Raw genomic sequence first — 21036 nt, 5'->3', positions numbered from 1 at the left:
AGTGTTTAACCCCAGCGACGTCCGCGAGAGCTTTTTCTTTGTGTTTGTAATTCTGTGTGTCGTTCTCGCACGCGCAGTGAGATACGGCGTACAGTGGGGGCACGGAGGAAAGGAAAAAAAAAAGATCTTTGCATCATTAGCAGAGCAGGGGATGAGAACTATGAACGTTTGTCGCAGTCACACAGGCCTTACTGATCTCATACACCGTGATGGGTATTAGCGACGGTTATCTTTTCAATGCGGCAGTACTTTACGGTGATAAACGTGCTTGAAATGTGTAGGGAGGCTACACTTAGACACAACCCGCACTTTAATCATATGCCCTACCATGATCAATCTGACCATAATCATCATCAGCATCAGCATCATCACCATCATCATCATCATTATCATCAGTTCTTTACCCTTACGGGCCTCTGTCGGGGCATTACTAAGGGCGAACAATCAAAGCAGGCAATAAAAATTCAGTTCAGGCTTACAGTTTTTAAATACCAGAACACAAGTAGAAAAAAATAGCAAAAAGAACAAGGATTATGTGAAACTAAATGTTTAAGTCAATTCGAAATAAAAAAATACAGGCGGCGGCAATCAAACAACGAAAAAATAAAAACAGCGATTAAGAGTGAAGGGAGGCTAGCAATAAAACACTACATTTAAAAGCACTGACAATGACATTCGTCAATCTCTTGTTTCTAAAGAAAATAATAAAGTTGTACATCCATTTTTCAGGATTTGCGGGGGGCTGTACGTGATGGCGGATTCAAGGCTCATGCTGTGCCTACTTTGTGTATGCTCATGGGCTGCGTTTGGATGTCTGCTAATAAGCAAGCTAAACTGTTTCTCGGAAGATGTAAGCTACTCTGCACTGCTGAAGCAAGGATCTGGCCCAGTATGGAGCACGGCTGGCGGTTTTGGTGGAGCGCCTACTTATAAATTAGGAAGGTATGCGGAAGTGCAAATATTTTTTTTTCCGGTTTGCACGGAATATGCATGTTCGCTCGGAAGTGTTAGTATGATTTAACGAGTTTTCGTATTCGAAGTTTGGCATTTCGTATCCCTGCAAAAGAAAGGTTAGTTAGCTAGTATAGTGTAGCATCCCCATAACTTGGTGAAATATGAATATGCGGGCTTCAGTGTAGTCCCCCATAAAACCAAACCATATGAAGTCGTACTCACTTACAACAGTTGTTACTGCAGAACTGCAAACGCACTTAATTGATTCAATATGCTATGGAACACACTCAAAATTACTCCTTTTCCCTTTTTTTTGTCACCTAGAGCGATGAACAAATGGAGCTTTACACGTTCACGAACTAACAACGAAAGTTTCACCGTACAATGGCTCAGGAAGGCTGTAAAACTTTCTTGCGCTTGCACTTGTGTTGTTCGTTTAGCAATTTGTCATTCAAACCAGGTCTAGGAAATGGGAGAGATATTAACAGGCTGGAGATTGTAAGCGAAGCGGATTACTTCAATCGGTTCAGATTTGACTGTTTGTTAAGTATTTATTCCTGTTCCTTCACTACTGAGGTCAGCGCTTGAAATATGATTTTCATCATTTCGTTTTAAAATTATCGGCGTTATGGTAGCCGAGGAAACGCCAAGAAAGGGACAGTTTGTAGTATGAGTCAAGTTTTTTTGTGTAAACAATTTCTCAAAATTTATGCTCATGAAATACAGTGTTTCACCTTTACGGCACGTTGCATATTTTTGTAGGGGCATGACCTTGGTGTTCGTAATATGCGAGAGGCACTTCGACCTTGGAATGGTTGCAATCAAGTCAGCTGTCGCATATTCCACCTCTCTGCTGAACCTCATCATCATCGCAGACAAGGCGAATACTGTCAAAGTCATAACAGAGGTGAGGTAGCAGTTTTGTTTTGGCATTTCGTTACGTACCAAACATCAGAACAAACAACTAATTAGAACACCCGTCAAACTGCTCCTCACAGGCCGCCCTTGCAAAAACTAGGTACGTTTAGCTTTCTAAGTAGTGTTTTCCTGTTCTGTTACTTGGTTTGAAAGGTGACAAATATAGCTGTTAGGAAAAATGTGGTGAGCCTTTCAGAAACACTACACAAAACAACCACTTGCCGTTTTGAAGAAAATGACCCGTCGTCATTGTGCACTTGCCTAGCTGGCGTTTATTCTTATTACTCGTGCTTTCAACTTGCTTGTCAATAGTCGTCAAGCGGCATGTACGCTTTGTCCGCTGCTCTTCTGGGAATCTTGTGCGGGAGTTCCTCGTGGTGAAGAGAAAAAGTTCCGACAAATATTTGTTTTGGTTCACAGTTCGCGGCTCTGCATTGAATACACGGGACAGAACTTTGCGATAGTTTCCTTAAGTGGAGCTCCTCCACAATTGCTGTTTGTGGGGAGGCATTCGGCTGTGCGTAGAATACCATATAAACAAATCGAGGTAGCGTACGTGAACGTAAAAAGTGAAAGCTAAGAGATTTTGTGTTCAGCCCAGCTAGAGCAGAGATTTAAATAAATCTTGCGAAACATACACGCATAAAAAAGCAAGCCGGAAGCTTGTTGGAACAGAAACATTTGCCAAAATACACGCAGCAGATTTTTGCAATTCTTGTCTCAGCTGCCTTTGTTGTGTACATCATCCACAAATCAAAAGCGCACACGAAAACATGCACAAGAACACTGAAATCGACGAATTTTGTTCGTGGAGATGACATAATGACGCGGTTGTGGTATATTCGGAAAGTCACGTTCACAAGCTTTGCTGCTATTGTGGAGCTATGCGATAATTTGACATGCATATAAACAAACTGCACTCTTTGTGTGTGTCCGTTCCTACCAACTGAATTTGACTGCTCGGAATAACACAGATATCCCTTTTTCTGAAGCGAATGAATCATGGCAGTTATTTTCAGTACCTGATTAGAGCTGCCCTGTTTTCACATGACGGCAGTCATGCACGAAGATTTATCGTGGACTTGCTGCAACGCCAACCTTGTTTAGAAACTGTAAGATGCCAGTAAACGAGCTCCTAGCGCACATGGTGTCTCGAAAGCAAGAACGCCAATGTGCATAGATTCATGCGCACGTTAAAGATACCAAAGTGGTCAAACTTATTCCGGAGCCATCCACTACGGCGTCTCAGTTTTTAGGGTTCCTATTCTTGACTTCGTGAACTCGTGAATCCTCAGTGAATTCGTGAATTTCCCAGAAACTTTGTTTGAGTGGCTTTCAGTTTCACAACGTTTACTGCCACCAGTTTAAAAGTATTTCTTCTCTCCACTCAAAGAGGTTAATTCTTCGCCGGAATTAAAAACTAGACGAAGTGCAGCAGACATGGCAACGTAGGCCTGTCTTTCCTCTTCAACAACCATATGACTTGTAGGTCACGCCCTCTCTATACGCCACACATTGGCCACTTCAGCCTGAGGAACAGCGACGTGATGTTACTTAACAGCTTGCAGATGGCGACGGCCATCGCTGTGAAATATGGCAAAACATCTCACCGACCTTCAGGGCCGTGAAATCTTCCTTAAATGGCAACAGAAGCAGTTTCGCACGACTCGCGGTTTAAAAATGTTTTCTAGCGAAAAAAATAATAGTTTCCCAAGTTAAGTCAAGTTTTGAAGTCAAGTCAGCAATAAGAGAATATAAAAAAACGTTCAGCAATAACATAACAGATTTGTTTGGTGTAAGGGCAACACAATGGGGCGGTACAAGCATCTCCTTTATAAAGAACCAAAAGCATCGAATTTTCATACATTCCTCCTAGTAAGCAAATGGGTCACATGATCGAACTGGAAAGAAATGTAATGAATTCATTCAATACTGTGCTGATTGAATTCTAGCTTGACGAATGCGTAAATCGGCGGCATCAGTACGCTCTGCCGTTATCAGGCGTAGGGTTTCGCTGTCCTTACCGCGTCAGACAGCCCATGTTCACGGCCATCTTTTTCGTAGTCTGTGACATAGCAGCAGACGATGGCGTGGCGGCGGTAGTGGTCGGAAAGGAGATAACGCAATAAAGCTAGCGTTCAGGCAGAGAGATCAACTATATAACGCAAAGAGATTGACATAAATAAATAAATATGGCAGGAAAGATTGTGTGATGGGCACACGCTTTTCGCTCGCTTTAGGACCGGCGTTACTTGATCGCCTTGTGGTGTGTACGCCAATTTTAACCTTGAGAAATGTGTTTGTTTTGCCAGCCTACGTTGCCGTCGTACTTTTTATAGTACATTCGAAGTGTTTTTATATATTTTATGCGCAATACCTGATAGCTTGGTAGGGATCTTTGTAAGGTAAGCGTCATACTACGCTGCATGTCGTCAGAGCTATACGTGCACAGGTTACTTATTGGGTGCATTTTGTTTACGCAAAAAACATGGTGACCTCACGGGTAACTGTCAAAGTCGGGAATAGGGTCCCTGAACACGAATTCGTACACGTTATCGGCACCCGTCACGGTTTACTGGCCGCTGCCAAGAATCGTGCCACTCGCTGGGCGGGCTCCGCATATGCGCCGCCCGTTGCCTCACTCAACAGACCCAATGCGCTGCCACCTAATTTAAGAAAATTGATATGCATTGAGTACTGATGGATACGTAGGTTCACTCAGCTATGTCGAAAGCGGGTGCATGGTCCAAAAAAAGATTGGTCCGTTTTGTTTTGTGCCGCCTGTACGTTGAAAACACGGTAGGCCGAGAAGACCAGAAAGACAGATAAAACTGCTTAAGCGTAGGAAAATGAAGGCATGAGATTTTATTTCAAGCTGTGCTTTTCGCTATATCTAATGTTGCGGCAATGTATTCGTTCCCGGAGTGATATGTGTATGGCTCGTAGTCCTCGCGTCATAACCATACCATCAGATTGGGGTGGTGTCAGCTGCCTGCCTCTTTGATCGTCATGCCTAATGCTTGATTTAAATTGCATTTTTTTCTGAGGCAGTCCTCCGGTAAGTCGCCTTTTACTGCTGGCGCCGAGGTAAACATTTCGGAGGTAATTGCAGCACAGTAAGCAAGCCCAACAGAAACGTGTCCTTTGCCGGTGTTGCGTCGTCCTATTATCATCATGATGATGTCCTTGAAGTGCTTGGCACGCACCCACACTGAAGATTTGTCATGTTTGTTGACTTCGTCGCTTTTTTTGCTGTTATTATGTCTGAGAGGCCTGACGAATCCCTTTTGCTAGAATTACTATACGTTGTTAGCTTAAAGCGGCTTGCCTGGTATTGTAATTACCACGCTCAAATTTCTCGTTTTATTCTCATTTACTGAGATTGAATCAACTCATTACAATCGCAATGATGATTTTTCATGTGCCTCGTTTCACCTCTTTTCTTTTTGTTCCCCTCTGTCTGTTCTGTAGGTTATTGACGTGTGCCCACAGAGAGAGATTGTCTTCCTTTTTGCTTTTTCTACGCCACCATTATGAGTACATACACGCTATTGGCGTACACATGCTTTGCTACTTTTGTAATAATGATGCGCAGATTACGCCTATTGACGTCGATATATTCTGTAACACACGAGTGGAAGTTGATTTCCACAATGCATCTGTTGAATCCCCTCCGTGGGGTATGTGCTACCAGCATCCCTATCATCATCATCGTGTACATAATCCTGTCATTAAAGGTCAGAACCCCGTTTTCGGTCAGCCATGGCACCGAACCCTGCTGCCCGTCTTCTCTTGCCTTAACATTTTGGTGCCTACAAACCCTGGAAGAAGACCAGGGACCGAAGTGGAGAGCAGCAGGGATGCCAGTGGCTGCAGGCATGTGAGACCCAGAACTGTTTACCGTCGACTCACCCTGAGCTAACTGTAACCATGGCTGACAGCGACCGCATTTGACCACCGACTCCCTCGAAGGCACCGACGCCAACACTGGCGTTCCTACCGCCGGCCTCGAGGGAGCTGTGACCAACCAGACTCGACCGACACCGGGCGCGGCCATTCCCGGTGCACCGACGAAAACCGACCGCAACTCTCCTACCGATGCAGACACGCCCCATCCCGTTCAGTTCACCATGCTTGGCCCCACGAGCACCGCTACCGAAGAGCAAGCTGGTGAGCTGGATGCTCTGCGTTCGTTGCGGAACCATATCCGTACTGACTTTAAGGGTATTTTGACCAGTAGCGACCGGCTCTTGATTTCAGAATCTTGCGACGTTACGAAGCTGAAGGCTAACTTGGAGAACCTGCAACAAATCAGAAGTGATCTAATCGAATTGGATTCTGATATATTTAACCTAGTTGAAGAGGAAATTGAGCAGGAGGTAGACGAGGTGGATAGATACACCCTCTGCTTCTTCAGAGCAAATGCTTACCTCCAACATTGGTTACAGTGCCTAAAAGACAAGCAGCCTTTAGACATCAAATCTACATCGTTTTCCAAAATGACCATCTTCCTCAACACCCCGAGAGAGTTCTTATACTCGTTCGTCGAAAACATGCCCAGTCGCCACAACGGGGATGGCGACAACTTGCCATCAAGCATGGAGCTTGGGGAAACAGAAACGCCTCCTATCGAACCGAACGTAGCACAAGCTCCTGGAGAAACACGCATTGAGCAGCCTTCTCTGGACTTTGAGTACATCTGTGTTCCAGACTTCATGAAGGGCGAATCCTTCCCGCAACTTCCCGAAACCTCGCTAGATGCAATCGACGAAGTGTGGGAGGTCACACCAGTGCGTCAGCATGAGTATTTGCATCAAATTAGAGTTGAAAAGCCTGAGCAACCACAGCTCATCGCTGCTGATAAACATGAGGCAATAGCGACGCCTGATCGAGAAAAGGCAGCATCGCTTTTTCCGTTGACGTTCATCGTGGAAATAACGTCGTCCGAATCGGAGACAACCGACAAGAAAACAGGGTCAGCTATTGGCATGCGTGAGACCGATGGGCGAGCGTCATCCAACTCAGGCCACAAGAAATATTCCCAAACCGCCAACCCATTGAAAGTGGTCCGCTGCCGCATCTGGAATTCGTTCACGACAGACACTGGACACGCGGTGTGGTTCTGCGGCACATCACGTTGGCGACGGTCGGCGCTTCTGAGATTGAGACGCCGGCTTCAGCACCGCTGGAAGCGGAAGAGGTGCCCCGACTTGACGACGGCATGAAAGGATCTACATTACGGACTGAAAACCACAAGCTAGGACTAAGGATTCATTACTTGTCTATTGGTGATCTCGCGGGCGGGAGAAAAAGAAGCCGTTGTGAGCCGTTTCGACCTGAGGAAGAATTTAGCTACCTCTCCTCTACAACGCAGAGTATCAGCAGAGCCACGCGTGCTGGATTACCAACACCAGTCCCATTCGTTGCTTGCAAGGGGTTTGATCGAGCCGCGGGGCACCTGAGAAAAGTGCGAACTAGTGGCATGGCATCGTGTGGTCGGTGCCTGAACTCTCCAGCGGCAGATGTGTGAACTGCGGCGGCGGGGGGATGTTGAATCCCCTCCGTGTGGTATGTGCTGCCAGCATCCCTATCATCATCATCGTGTACATAATCCTGTCATTAAAGGTCAGAACCCCGTTTTCGGTCAGCCATGACACCGAACCCTGCTGCCCGTCTTCTCTTGCCTTAACAGCATCCACTAGGTTTGCCATCTATTACCTAAATAAAGGTGTCAGCGATGGTGCACGAGGGCGGCATTTGGAATGCATTCCGTAGGAGCAGGGTTAAAATTGCAGACCGATAATCCAATTTTCTTTATTTTATTCTGTTCTAGCTGTCCGCTATTTCTCGACCATAATTATGTCCCACTGAAGCCAGATGCCGTATTATTTGGTAAAGGGCATTTTAATGCTTCCGCACTAATACCTTGCACAGCGAGGCTTATATGGCTACGGTACATTGGAATTTTCCTGTTCGTGGGCAAAAACTCCCAGCGCTGTACTCGTAAAGGCAGGCCATTCAGAACACCACAATGGCGTCGGGACCACCATAGTCACTTCAACCATGCACATTACTAGTATCACCTTGCCCCTCACAATCTCTACGCAGGCCGAGGAAGCGGCTATTGCTGAGGTCATCCCTTAGAAAAGTGTGGATAAGATAACGAACGTGCAACAGTCTTGTCAAACATTCTTTGTTGTAGAATTTCCAAGAATGGAATGGATGACTTTCTTAGAAGGAGGAGGCTAAGAGGCTCTGCGGTGTGATATGCGAATGAGGGTAGGAGCAGATGGTTCATTCAAATCTTTTTCGTGGCACTTCGAGCGTTCACTTAAGCCGTTATGCCTGATTATGTCTTTAGGGATACCATACGCACGGTTATAGTTTGAGACGATGGTCATCCGGGTATATATAAGGAGCTGTTCGAGAGCCACAAAGGGTGCGCTTCAGGGGTAATCTAAAAAGTGGGTGACGATCTGCCGCCATACTACTTCATAGAGACCTATTCTTAGACCGAATTCTGTTTTTTGTTGTAACATTTGATGTTGTTTCTGACATGCTGAATGTATCCTGCAGAAGTTATTAGGCATACTTGCGTCGCGAAAAAGTGGTCGCAGTCAGTGGTGTAAGCTGAAAATGCTCAGATGAGGAGGAAAAGGTTGTGTGGGCTGCCACAGTATGGGCACTGAGGACTAGAAGGGTGCCTGGTCGTTGTTCATTTGAAGATAACGTAGGGGGCGCTAGCCGAGTCAGGGCAGCCTCTATTGGCGCAAATTTCTCCTGTTCTTGGCCGGGCCTGCAGAGGAGCAAGAAAATCAGGTGGTGAGGTGTCGGGAAGCCATTGCCGGCTGAGGCTTTTATTTCGACGGTATTTGTGCTGCCAGTATACTTCGCATGCGTGTTGTGGGTCAGGTTGTTCCTAGACATAACTGGGAACCATGGGAGGATTGTGTAAGCACCTTTGGGCAGCATTATGCGGCGATTGGTTTTTGTCCGCATCATGTGTGCGAGCAGGAGTCCAGGTCAGGCGGATCTTGAACCCATCGTGAGTGAGTTCTTTCATTTTGTAAAGAATGCTGGTGGCTATAGAAGTGGGCGAGCAGATTTCATTCAGTTCCTGTAGAGTGACATGGTAGTCAGTGATGATGCTGAAATTGGTGGTGGTGGTAAATGAAGACACTTTTTGTAGGGTCTGAATAGCGCCGAGGATTTCGAAAAGCTCAACTTCATCAGTGAGGTCGCGTGTGTTTGTGGTGTTGCGAGAGCCATTAGGCTGCGGGTTGTCAGGGCTGGTCCAAGCAACCGCTCCTCTTCTGCTGTTGATTGGTGCGTCGCAGGAAAATGTTGATTTCATTCGACACCTCGTCGTTGGCGAGAGTGCGAACATATTGTTCCCGCACGGTGCGGTTACGGCGAAGAATCGGGCGGGGTTTGTGGTGTTCCAGGACAGGTCCCTCCCAGGGTTGAATAGCAGGTGAAAAAGTGCCTGCATTAAATGTACTGTTTAATGTGTGCTTTAATGTGCTCAATGTGCTTCCTAAAGGGAAGCGTCGTCTCCTCTACCAATTCTGTCCCCGCCATCTCAGCGAGAATTGCCAAGAAGGCTGTGCGCATCTTGCTCAATAAGCCACCCGAAATTTAGTTTATGATTTTTGGCACACGAGCTGAGTTTTTCTTGCTGTTCCGTTTCGTCTCTGTGCTGTTGTGAGGTTTTCTGCTGTTGTCTCTGTTGTCTCTGTTGTTGTCTGTGTTGTTGCTTGCTGTACCACAAGTTGCTCTTTTGGTGCAACCCCATTTCTTGGTATTTGTTTCAAATTTTCTATTTTCGTATTTTCTGGATTGCATATTTTCCCTCTCTTAGGTCACCACTTGGCCTGAGAGCATAAAACGGCGTGTGCAAGTTGACGTCCAGCCAGTTTGGTACCCCAACAACGAATGGTGGGGTATGTTTGAGCCGTGTGCCACGCAAAGGCTCTTTCTTCCGGTACGTAGAACTGTAGTAAAAACTTGGCGCTTTGGTTTAGGTACACGTGACTGGCACTGGATCTCGGCTACATTTGTTTTAATAGGAAGAACAAGCTGAAAGCGTACGCTGTCAGAATTTGTTTGACCCAATTTATAGCCGAATTCCCAGCAAGTAATAAAAAGACAAAAGGTGATTTATTTTTGTAATTTTGTGACGTTCACATGAAGGTGCTTCGAGATTAATGTTCGCAGTTTTGTCACCAGGGGCTCGGAACTTCACTGTAGCACCTTCTATCCGCTAGAAAAATGCCCTAAAATTGTTCCTTAGTAACTAGTAAAAATATCCTATGTTGAATTAATTTTAAATATTTGGAGGATGCAATTAGAAACGGATTGATAGACACACGATGAACCATTTTTAATTGTTAGGCTTTAATGTTTTAAGAATGTAGTGTTATTAAATACTTTAGCGCGGGTGCTCAGTATAGGTACTATTTACTAGGCCTAGACTGGCGCGGTGATTGCTCAAACTCAAGCATTCCTCATTTTTTTGCTTTTACATGCAGATGCAGCATAAACTCCCATTACTTAGAGATGAAAAATTTAGAATAGATGATTACACTTGTTTCACCTTGTGGAAGATATATTAAAAATGTTGTCATTTGGGCGTCTGAATGAATAGCCTATGCATTGCTTGCTTTTTTGTGTCTTTATTTCAGTCGTCTTTGATGCAGTTTATTATTTCTCTTTCCTAAGCATGAAATGTGCATATTTCAATTTCTCCAGAAGCATAATGTGACACCAAATTTAGAATACACTGGAGGTTAATTCTTGTTTTATTTTAACCCAAATATTATTTCTGTATATATCCCCAGAAATCAATAAAATTGTGAGTTAATCAGGGCGCAGGATGGGGGTTGATAGGGAGAACTATCTTGAGCTCTCCTGTTGTGAAAAAGAAGGGGTTGAGCCTCCCCTCCGGGTCTTGTAATGGTTAGGCTTTAAACATGGCCCTAAAACAAACAAACGAAAAATCCCCTAGAGTGGTCCAAACAGTGCGGCTGTATACGTCTTTGTCATTTTGCTTGGCGAAACGTAAGACCTCCCAACTTGCGTTGTTTCTTTTGCCTGCCTTTCCTTTACTTTTTCTCTCTCTCTATCTCCCTTTGTTGTTGTAACTTGTCATATGGCACATTACTATCACTAGGGTTTGGCTGTTCCTGTGAAAAGCAGTAAACAATTTCCTTTCCGTAATTTCATTCATGGTGATGATGTATTACGTGTGAAGGGGTTTGTGAGTGAAGTTCCAGTTCCATGGAGAGGGTAGAATTGCTCATCCCCAAACAAAGAAATCATAACCCCAATTATTACATTATGCGGGATGTTTGAACTGGATAAAAAGGTGTTTAAAAATTCAGGAAAATCTCAGCTGCATGGTGCAGCGAATGGGAAAATAGCATTGTGTTCAGAGTCCATCGCCATATACACCTCAAAAAGGAGGATTGTAGAACTAGTGTCACTCAGAAGGCAACGCTTGTGGTGTCTGTTCACAAAGGCGCTTGTCGAGTGGTACGCTTCTGTACTATCACTAGTAACATCACCCTTCGCCCTTTGTGCCGTTTTGTCCCCATTTCAGTTACAATGACAGAGAGATTGATTGCTTGAAGCGTTTACGCGCCGACGCAACCAAGGTGATGAGGTGCGTCGTAGTGGAGGGCTCCGGATTAATTTTGACCACCTGGGGAGCAATAACGTGCCCCGAAATATCGTACACATGGGCGTTTTTGTTCTTTGCCTCCACCAGAAAAGCGGCCGCCGCGGCCGCGAAACGTGCCCGCGTCCTTGTACTCAGCACAACAACGCCTTAGCCACTGAGCCACCGCGGCGGGTACAAAGAAAAAGAGAATGATAAAATCACCCTGGTTTGCACAAATACGCGCTGTTTGATACTCACCGGATTGCTACTTCTGCATTTTACTATTCTCCTACTTATCCAGTAGTTACATACTCTGGTATACGATTTTACGCAAAGTTCCACAACCCATTCCGATGCTTAAGATACATATTTGAAAAAAGGTGTCTAGAATTTCGTGTTTGTCTAATTTACCAGAGTTCGAAACGAAAGGAGCGCAGGATATACCAGAATTTCTTTTAAACGCAATTAGTAACTTTGTTTATAGGAGCTTTCCTGATAGATATAGTGTCGTTTGAAGAATTCATTTATTGGGTTTTTGCCCGCTCAACAGTCGCCATTTTGCGTGCCGCTTAAAGTTCGTACTGGCAGTCGAAGCCGGTATTGTTTGGAATTCGTGGTTATTTTTTGTTCTACCCTGGATTCAAATATTCACTGTTATCTGACTGGTTGTAATGAGGAAATAATGTGGAGTAAGATATTGATGTCGGTCATGAATTCGAAGGAATGAATATCCACACAGCCCAACTTCAACTACTTTTTCTGCACTTGAGATCAGTTTGGAATAGTGCAGTTGCTCTCGAGTGGACATTGTTGTGACGATACCGAGCTTCTTGCAGCAGGTCATAACTAGTAAACGTTTGCAGAGCATGCTACCAAATGAGGATGCTGTGATATACGTGGACACCGATGTGGTGTTTCTACATCCTGTGGAGGACTTTTGGAGGATGTTTGCTGCTATGAACGGTTGGCAGATGGCGGCCATGGCACCGGAGACTGAGAGCTACACGAGGAATTGGTACCTGGTGAACGCAACGCACCCTTTTGTTCGTCCTTTCGGTGAGCCGCATACAAACAGAGAGCAATTGATCAATTTCCGTCACGCAACCCCTTAATCCGACAGTCAATAATCACCCGCTCAATTTTTCAGTCACTGGATCATTCATGCAAAGAAGCTGAAACAATTTAAAAATCATAAACACGCTTATTTGCTACTCACAACATTAGCTATGAATTATAATTCAGTGAACGCAATACGTGCAGTTTGGCAAAAATAAAATTATTTCTATAAGAACGTTCGTGGAGAAACGTAAAACTGACTGGAATCGTTGGAGATTCATTTTATGAAAAAAAACGTCACGCCCGAGCGGCTCGTTTGGCTTAATTTTACAGAATACATCCGACAAGCCACATGCGGACACCATATAATGTGTACTACAAAACTAATTTAGCGTGCTTCGTTTAAGATCATCCGTTGGTGCAATCAGTAGCTCTTTTGCTAGGGCATCTCACTGACCATGAGCAGCTTCGGCATGTGAAATGTTCGTTTTTAAATCTGGAGTTTAGTACGGCGTAGAATCACGGAAGTTACAAAGAACGAAACTTGCTGAAAAGGTAAAGTAAACAGAATTTGTGGCGAGCCTGGTATGATTTCCTCAAGCGTAATTTATTTAATGCCATTTGAAGCTCTCAAACACAATAGACCAAACGAAAACTGCGCAAGTTTTATGATTTTTTGGCCACCCAAAAATTTGCTCTGCGCATTTCATGGCATTACGGGTTCCAAATTATAACGACATTCCCATTCGTGTAAGTCTGGTAGCTTCATTTTTTATCAACAGCGAATGATTCGCGAGGGGAATAACATCAGCTTCGTTGTGTACACATCACATAAAAAGACGCCGTGGGAATAAGTTGAGTGCAACAAGAACAGGACAGTTATTACGCATCCTGTCTCCTTAATGGTTCTCTGTGTTCTTTGCCTCTCGGCATGTAAACGCAGCGTGTTTTAATTGTTAAAACTGTGTGTTCATTTTGCTTGCATGCACACACAAAATTGAAATGACTGCATATCTCCTATGGTCTAGTCGGGCTGATTTATACACAGTTAAATCACAATTAGGTTGTTAGCGCAAATGGCTCATGAAAGGTTTGCTTAGGTTTTTTTGCAATATTAACTATTGCGGCAATTCTGTCTTACATTCTGACAAAACGTAAGGTTTTTCTCGTTTATATTTGTTTTATGACTGCAAGAATTACGTTTGCGTGTATTGCGCCTTCAGCTGACTGTAAGGGTTGCGAAAAAAAAAAACTACCTTAGGCATTCACTCTTTTACTTGACTCTGGGAGCATATTGCGAAGTTACTAATTGTATACACAGTTTCGCCACAATTCTACTGCCCATGTTTCCTTTCTGAGTATACGCGCACAATCAACAAACAACAAAAACAAGTTTCTCCAGTATTATTCACATAAATAATCGAATGGGTTTAGGCAGCCTTAACCAGGAAGCAGAAAAGCGTTCTATTGTGATGAATGCGAAAAGGCTTGCGCGCCACACGAACCATTTTCCTTTTTACTCTCTTCTTTCAGAGCCCATATTAAGTAATTCGGTAATTAGAATACAATCTCATCGCCATCCTACATCCACATTTTTTGGTCACACACTACAGCAAGCCAGGCCACGTATATGGCTAGGTGTTCGGGAACTTGAAGATGTTGAACCAAAGATAATGGCGAGAAAGGAAGTTGTTTTGCCAAGAACTTTTTAAAAAATTGATATCCCTATGCTTTCAAGTCATCGGTACGTTTACGTAAGCTTGGGGAATTTCGCCGGATGTAATTTCAATATTACAAACATTCGCAATTAAAACTAAAACAAAACTTAATTTGTAAAAAAACGGCTGGTATTCTGGCTTGATTTCAGTAGTAGAAACTATGTCAAAAGGAGCCATTGCGCCAAATGTAAATAGGCCGTTTTCTGGACCAACCAAAGGTCCCTTCCCTACATTCTTGAAAATTTAGGGTTTGTGGGAGCACCATTAGAGTAATCAATGAGCAGGTGTTAGTAGTTCATTACCGGTAGGGTGGATGACGTGATGAATATAAAATTGACCGAGATTTCCTTAACCGCCAGAACAGTACGCGCGGCCGTATTCACTGCCCAAAAGTTTTATGTCCCGGTCGTTCAGTTCGAAAAGAAACAGCTCGTCGCCTAGGCCCTAATACTTTCAACAAAGTTCGCTTGAGCTTTCTCAACGTCTCTCCGGTGAGGTTTTAGTTAGTATAATGGGACGAAGTCTGACGTTATTGTGTGATCAATTCTTTTTTTCCCAACGCGTAGTTTTAAATAAGACATCCTTCTTGTTCTTCTTTGTCAGTTATATGGCCCTCCTTCTGTCAATGTATTTTTCGTCCTTAGGAGAAGAAATTGTGTAAATGTTTGAAACAACTGAATTTATATGCTCTTCTTTTCAGCCCTGAACGCTGGCCTTCTGATGATGAACCTGACACGCATGCGTGCCTTTGGCTTGGAACGCCGGGTGGTGCAGCTGAAAAGAGAGTTCGAGGGACAAATACCCTGGGCTGACCAGGACTTGCTCAACATTCTCTTCACCCGCCATCCGGAACGAATATTCACCTTCACCTGCCGTTGGAATTACCGTGCCGAACACTGTGACGGGAGTGCTCTTTGCACTGATGGACCCGTGGCTGCGGTGCATGGCTCGCGAAGAATGTTCCTTAGACCGTCGAACCCAGCATTCACTGTGTTACACGAAGCTATAAAAAAGGTAAGGAGACAATTGGACCCACAAGACTTAAAGGGGCGGTAGGCACAATGCGGAATGCCTGAAAGCTTTCTTAAATTATTTGTTATTACAGGGTTATATCCCAAGGCTTTTAGGTTAACCAAGACCTGTTATTTTTTGAACTTTTAGTATTTGCACTGAGCAAACAAAAGTAACGAACAATGGCAGGCAGTCCTATGTAGGACACGTAGATAATGTTTCACTTTGGTAGTGCGAGCTTCCATTTGTACTGCACAGCAGCAGCAAAAAAATTAACACTATTGGGTTTAGCGCGTCAAAGCTGCATCCTCGTTATGAGGCGTGACGCTGTGAAGGGCTTAGGATTAAATTTTACTGCCTCGAGATCCTTAACGTCAGCCGAAATGTTTGTCTTTTTTTCTCGTCACAAAAAAGTGTGCGTTGAGGAAAGAATAAAATTTGAGGTAACTCGAATTGAGGCACGCCTACATTAATATATATTTGCCCCGCAGTGCAACAGTGAAGATTTTACCCGTATAAGCATTTATTTCTAATAGAGACACATAATTGTATGAACAAACATACAAGACTAACCTCTTATACTTTGAAGGAAGCCTTGGTATAGTGTAAAATATTAACACTGCCTAAATTAAGCGGCGTATTCATGGTAATTGCCGTAACATGTATCAAAGTTTAACGAGCTAAAATTTATTGAATGGATGTATTTGCCGGCGGGAGCATAAAAAACTGTTGTGTGCAGTTGAAACAGAAAATATAGGGTTTGTTGTGCAATGTGGTACAAGTTTTGGTGAACTGTTATAAAAAACACTGCCCCGTGGTCTCGTGTAATCGGACTTTATTCCTAGGGTGTACATGCAGTTTCTTACAGTAAAGGTGTCTATGTTTTATCTTGTTTTATCTACGAGGTCAGATGAAGCCATCGATTTTATTTGTAGATGTGTAGTGCACTTGACCTGCGGTATTCGATTATGCGACCATATATTGGTGGCCTAGAGCGTTGCTTTATCGCATAATCGAAATTGAACCATAAACTACAAACACCGACGTAAAGGACAGAGCACCAGTGCTGGTGCTATTCTGGCGCACGGGCTGTTCTCTTACTTATCAGTGTCAGTAATAAATGCCTAATGGGACACTACATTGCGCTTTACGCTTCGTAAATCCCCCCAAAGTTAGATTCGGATGCGTAGGTCATATTGTGGAATCTTTTTCCAATCCGCAGGAATTTTAACAATAAAACTGTGTTGTAAACTGCTATTTTTCTCTCAAAATTCTCAAAACCGATTTGTCGGCGTCAACTATGGCGCCATAGAAGGAGCTCTGCTGGGCTATATTTAGCAGATTTCTAGAAAGTGTTCTTTCTAAAGCGCCTGCAGGAATAAACGAAAATCCGATAGTTGGGGTGAACAGGGGAAGACTATTATTTTGAATTCCGACATATCCTAAGAATTCATCACACACTAGTGTGAGCTCTTTGGAGGAGTTGGCACACGCCAGCGACTCGCGTATTTTGAATTTTATTTTGTCACTCATTACAACTGAAGTAAGGCTTCAGAGTTCCACTAAATGATTAACCAAGGCAGCGCCTGCCTTAATATGCTGTATGCAGCCACGAAAAATGGGTCAACAAATTTATTTCCATGTACCTCTGTTTGAACAATATACGTTCATTGAATAGCTCTTCTTTTTGTACTGCTTAGGTCTAAATTTGGCGTCATCAAGCTGTTTCCAGGTGCAAAAAAAAAAACTTTAGTAATTGCTTCGTAGGGTTTTGCAAAGTTTTGTGCGACATTTTAGAGTTCCAGAGTTGGACTTCCATATTTTTAGCGGTAATACCGACTCAAGGTTTCTTCACCCGAAGTTTGTGCAGTTTAATCGTGCTAGGATTACTCTAAATGTCGCCCTTACGACTTGCGAATGTGTCTTTATGGCCAGCCTCAGCAAAGCGGCGTGGAAGACAGTGCCAGCTAAATAGCAATTTTTAGCACCATGTCTCAAGAAATATATGACTCATACGTGGAAACACAGAGGATGACGCATGGTTGATAGATAGCGCACCGGTGTTCACTGCTTCTTTCAGCCAGACACCACTTAAATCTTTACCCGTGAATGCCTGACCATCCTTCCTGCGTAAACGTTTGCGTATGTTAACAGGTTTAACTTGGAAGCCAGTAGAAGTAGTTTGATATACGTCTGTGCATTGACTTGACATAACTGTAGAGCGAAAGTTATGTTAATTTGTTGTTGACAAGCCCCGGCACCATACAAGTGAGCAGTGATGTCAGAAGTGCTAGAAAAGGTTCAGAATCGAAGCCATGGGGAGCATTAGCAAAGCGTGAAAACAAAATCTGTACTTGTGCCCTTCCTATTCCCTGCAAATGTTTTAATGAGCCATCATTTGTTGCAATTATTTATGTGTCACAGGAAGACCAATTAAAAAATCCTGGAAAAACATATTTTACTTTGCAAGTGCTAGAAAAAGTGCTCTAATTTTTTGGGGAACTTATTTTGTCCGCGAGTCTATGCAAATTTGAAATTGACTGCAAAATTAAGCCATGCTGTCGGAATGACCTGGGTTCTGCAGCAATTACGAGTCCATTTTGCGCAACCTTTTATAGAGACCGAACATTCACCACCGCTGACGCCACTACCACCAACAACAAAAGATCTTCATCACTATCACTTTCATACGTGACACCAACTGCTCACGGTGTAAGGTGTGGTGCACGGTAACTTGTGTGTGTAAATCATCATTTGCTTCTGTCTATATGTGCAATCCTCACAATAAGCCAAATGAATTTTACTGCGTTAGCCAGATATTCCCTTTTAAATTTAGGAGATATCTACCATGTATGCCTTATTGCTAAAATAATAAAAGAAAAAGAAAGGCCTTCAGCCGGATGGAAGCGAAACAAGTTCTCTCGCAGTAGTGCGGAGGAAGGAATTTCACCAGACACGCAAAAAGAATGAATTGGAAAAAAGTTTGTCTTGCAGTGCAATAAGAGTTTTTCCAGGTTTTTTTCAGCACTTTGCAAATGATATAAAGATCAGAAAGTAGAAGAAACGTTGAAAAATGCACACGAATTTTGTTCCTTGATAGGTTCCAGCAGCACTTAAAGCTTAAAGCATATTCATAAGTTAAGTCGCCTACACCCATGAACCGATACACCCGGCCTTCGATGGTCAACTAATCTAGTAATTTCCTAAGCCCCTGTGGGTAATGCTTTGGACTAGTTGCCTGTGCGTTTTATTTGCGGAAATCGTTCTTCTGTGTGTTTTTACTCGAATTACCATCCCGTACTTGAGAACTAGACAAATTATAGTATTGTGGTATATGATAGTTCTAGTTCAAGGATTCAAGGATTTGTTCACCGTGTTTTTTACATGGCAAGGCAGATGATAAAAGCTGCATAGAAGAAGGTTGACCCACTCCTCAGCTCAATTCTAGCTCTCAGGAGCAGATGGCAATATGCATGCTACAGCGTTTCTACAGCATTAAACAAAACCCAGGAAAGGGCCCGGAAAAGTAAACGTTATGTAAGTTAGCTGGAATCTATGGCACCAAATAAATCAGGCAGCTGTAGCGCAATAACAAGCAAGCTGATATGAATCGCAGCTAAGCAGTATGATCGCTGAAAAAACTGTTCTGACGTTTTGTTTTTGGTGATAGTTGATGGCACTGCTCCACCTGCATGACATTTCTTTTCCATTTTGTTGAATGATCTCTCGCGGTGCAGTAATTTCGTTCCGATAAAGAAACTACAAAATAATAGAACTGCCAGGGGACTTTCTCGAAAGTATATAGTTGGGAATGAAGTAAAAGAAATATTCTGCTTATATTAAAACAACCAAGAACAATTTCACTATTTTTCTTGGAAACTGTTGCGGTTTATATTATGCGAATCTGATTTGGCAACTCGTGATGTTTTATAGCCAAATTATATGTTTTTCAGTACAACCTCGGCGAAAGCCTGGTACACAACTTCATCGATCCATTGAACGTCAGCTTAGCAAAGTCAACACAAAAGGGATGCGTGCGAGAATTTACCCAGCAGCTGCACCTCTGGCGCCGAACAGCCAGCCATGTGGACACAGAATCGAAGGAAACCAGACTGGTACCTCACTTGGCCGAGGACTATACTTCGACCGGAGGGGTCAGGAGATAAATTGTTACCGAAAATATTAGGTTGTTTTAGAATGTCGAGTGCTTGCCATGCCATCGTGTCGAGGAACAATTATGGTACCTTGTATTTCACCTGCGACATGTGAACCTCGAATGACGATGCGACATGTCAACGTCGAATGTTTCCGATCATTTGTCCGGTGCAATGATCTTACGTTTACTTCGACTTCTTTAAGCCAATGGTAATGATATTAGCGGGATAGGAGTGGTTGGAGTTATGCTAGTAAGGTTTCCGTCCTGGAGTGGACCTAAATGGACTGTTGGTGATTTTGGGGATTTTGAATAGCAGAAAACCTTTTGTTCGACTCCTGCAGAACGTTAAAAGTCTTATAACAAAGGCTCCTTTAAAACAAACGAGCACATTTTTAAACGCCTTTCACAACAATTCATACCCTGATGTGTGGTGAATATTTATAAATTAATGTAGCTGTGATATTATGTGATGTCTTAACAAAATGCGTTCTCGTTCTCACTCTGCTTGACTGATTTGAAATTGTCATGTATATGCGGTGCATTTGGTACTTCCTGTTAGGGATGCAAAACCACTTACATTTTGTACGCCGTCGTCCTTCTAGCCGTCATGCAATGTTACGTTATGAAAGTGTGCTGTGTTTGCTTCATTGCTACGCTATTGCTGCTCATGAACGTGCGTAATTTCTAATATGTTGCAGTATTTTTGAATGATGCATTGGTAGAATAAATATAAATAAATGCTTTTTGCTTGTTTATAAAAGTATAAATCATCGCAGAAAACGCATTCGTCCCAAAAGGTTGCCTAGCGAAAATGTTTTGAAAAGCACTCGTTCTCTAGGCACATCGTCGTGATAACTGAGATTGAGACATATTGGCTGCCCTGTAGTTTGTCATACTTAAGCAGGCGACACTGGAATGTTTGTGCATAATGTTGGCCACCGCTTTAAATCTATTAGCCGGCATGCAACCAGGTAAGTGCAGGAACTAGTGCGGCGTTGGAAGTCAGTGGTCTCCTGAAGTGCACAGGCGAAAACGGCTTCAAAAGGAAGGTTAGCCACCATGGTGGAAGATAGTGGACAGTGTTGTTCATACTGTTTGAGGTAGATTTTTGCAGTGTTTGACGAGCATGCTCTATTTATACTGATGTTCAAAATAAAAAATGGGAGTGTGACGAAAATGTCGGTACTTGATAAAGGACGCAGGCTGGTGACACTGTTTATTCAGTACCCCGGTACAATGGCGGACCTGATATCCTGGATGTAGGTGAAGTGGGGCACACGGCACAATCAATGTTCAGGAAGAACTAAAAGTTGAAGCTTATGCTTGAATCGTTTTAATACTGCGGGTGAAAAGTTCATAGATTTCGCTTAGGGTAATAGATGCATTCGACTTAATTCCCAAATTAGAAAAATTTCAGCACGTACCCGTGAGTTGTCTACGCACGCAGAATGCAGAGGCGGAGTGGCTGCTTTTATGTGACACTGCCTGCGTATATAATGGGCATTTCACCGATTGCGAATGCAAGTGCTTCCGATCTTCATCAAAAAGGTTAGGGGGTCTTC

At 43.4% G+C, this 21036-nt stretch overlaps 1 protein-coding gene across 3 annotated transcripts in view; it reads left to right on the top strand.

Annotated features, from left to right (window-relative positions):
* Window positions 1–20568, top strand: part of LOC144138829 (glucoside xylosyltransferase 1-like) — a 74521-nt gene extending 53953 nt beyond the window's left edge. For 2 of the 3 annotated variants that reach the window (XM_077671312.1, XM_077671311.1), the window contains 6 exons: window positions 730–942; window positions 1717–1861; window positions 9734–9856; window positions 12397–12589; window positions 15008–15321; window positions 19272–20566. In XM_077671312.1, coding sequence (XP_077527438.1) covers window positions 752–942; window positions 1717–1861; window positions 9734–9856; window positions 12397–12589; window positions 15008–15321; window positions 19272–19484 — 1179 coding nt within the window. In that variant the 5' untranslated portion in view covers window positions 730–751 and the 3' untranslated portion in view covers window positions 19485–20566. Of the gene's footprint in view, window positions 1–729; window positions 943–1716; window positions 1862–9733; window positions 9857–12396; window positions 12590–15007; window positions 15322–19271 lie in introns of all 3 variants that reach the window. The other variant, XM_077671313.1, reaches the window with a different exon arrangement.
* Window positions 20569–21036: the final 468 nt, after the last annotated feature.

The sequence above is a fragment of the Haemaphysalis longicornis genome, unplaced genomic scaffold (genome assembly GCF_048455015.1).
Source record: "Haemaphysalis longicornis isolate Haplotype H1 unplaced genomic scaffold, Haemaphysalis longicornis Haplotype H1 scaffold_5, whole genome shotgun sequence".
Taxonomy (NCBI): Eukaryota; Metazoa; Arthropoda; class Arachnida; order Ixodida; family Ixodidae; genus Haemaphysalis; species Haemaphysalis longicornis.
Note: the sequence above shows the minus strand (reverse complement) of the source record. Positions and strands in the feature narration are given on the sequence as shown.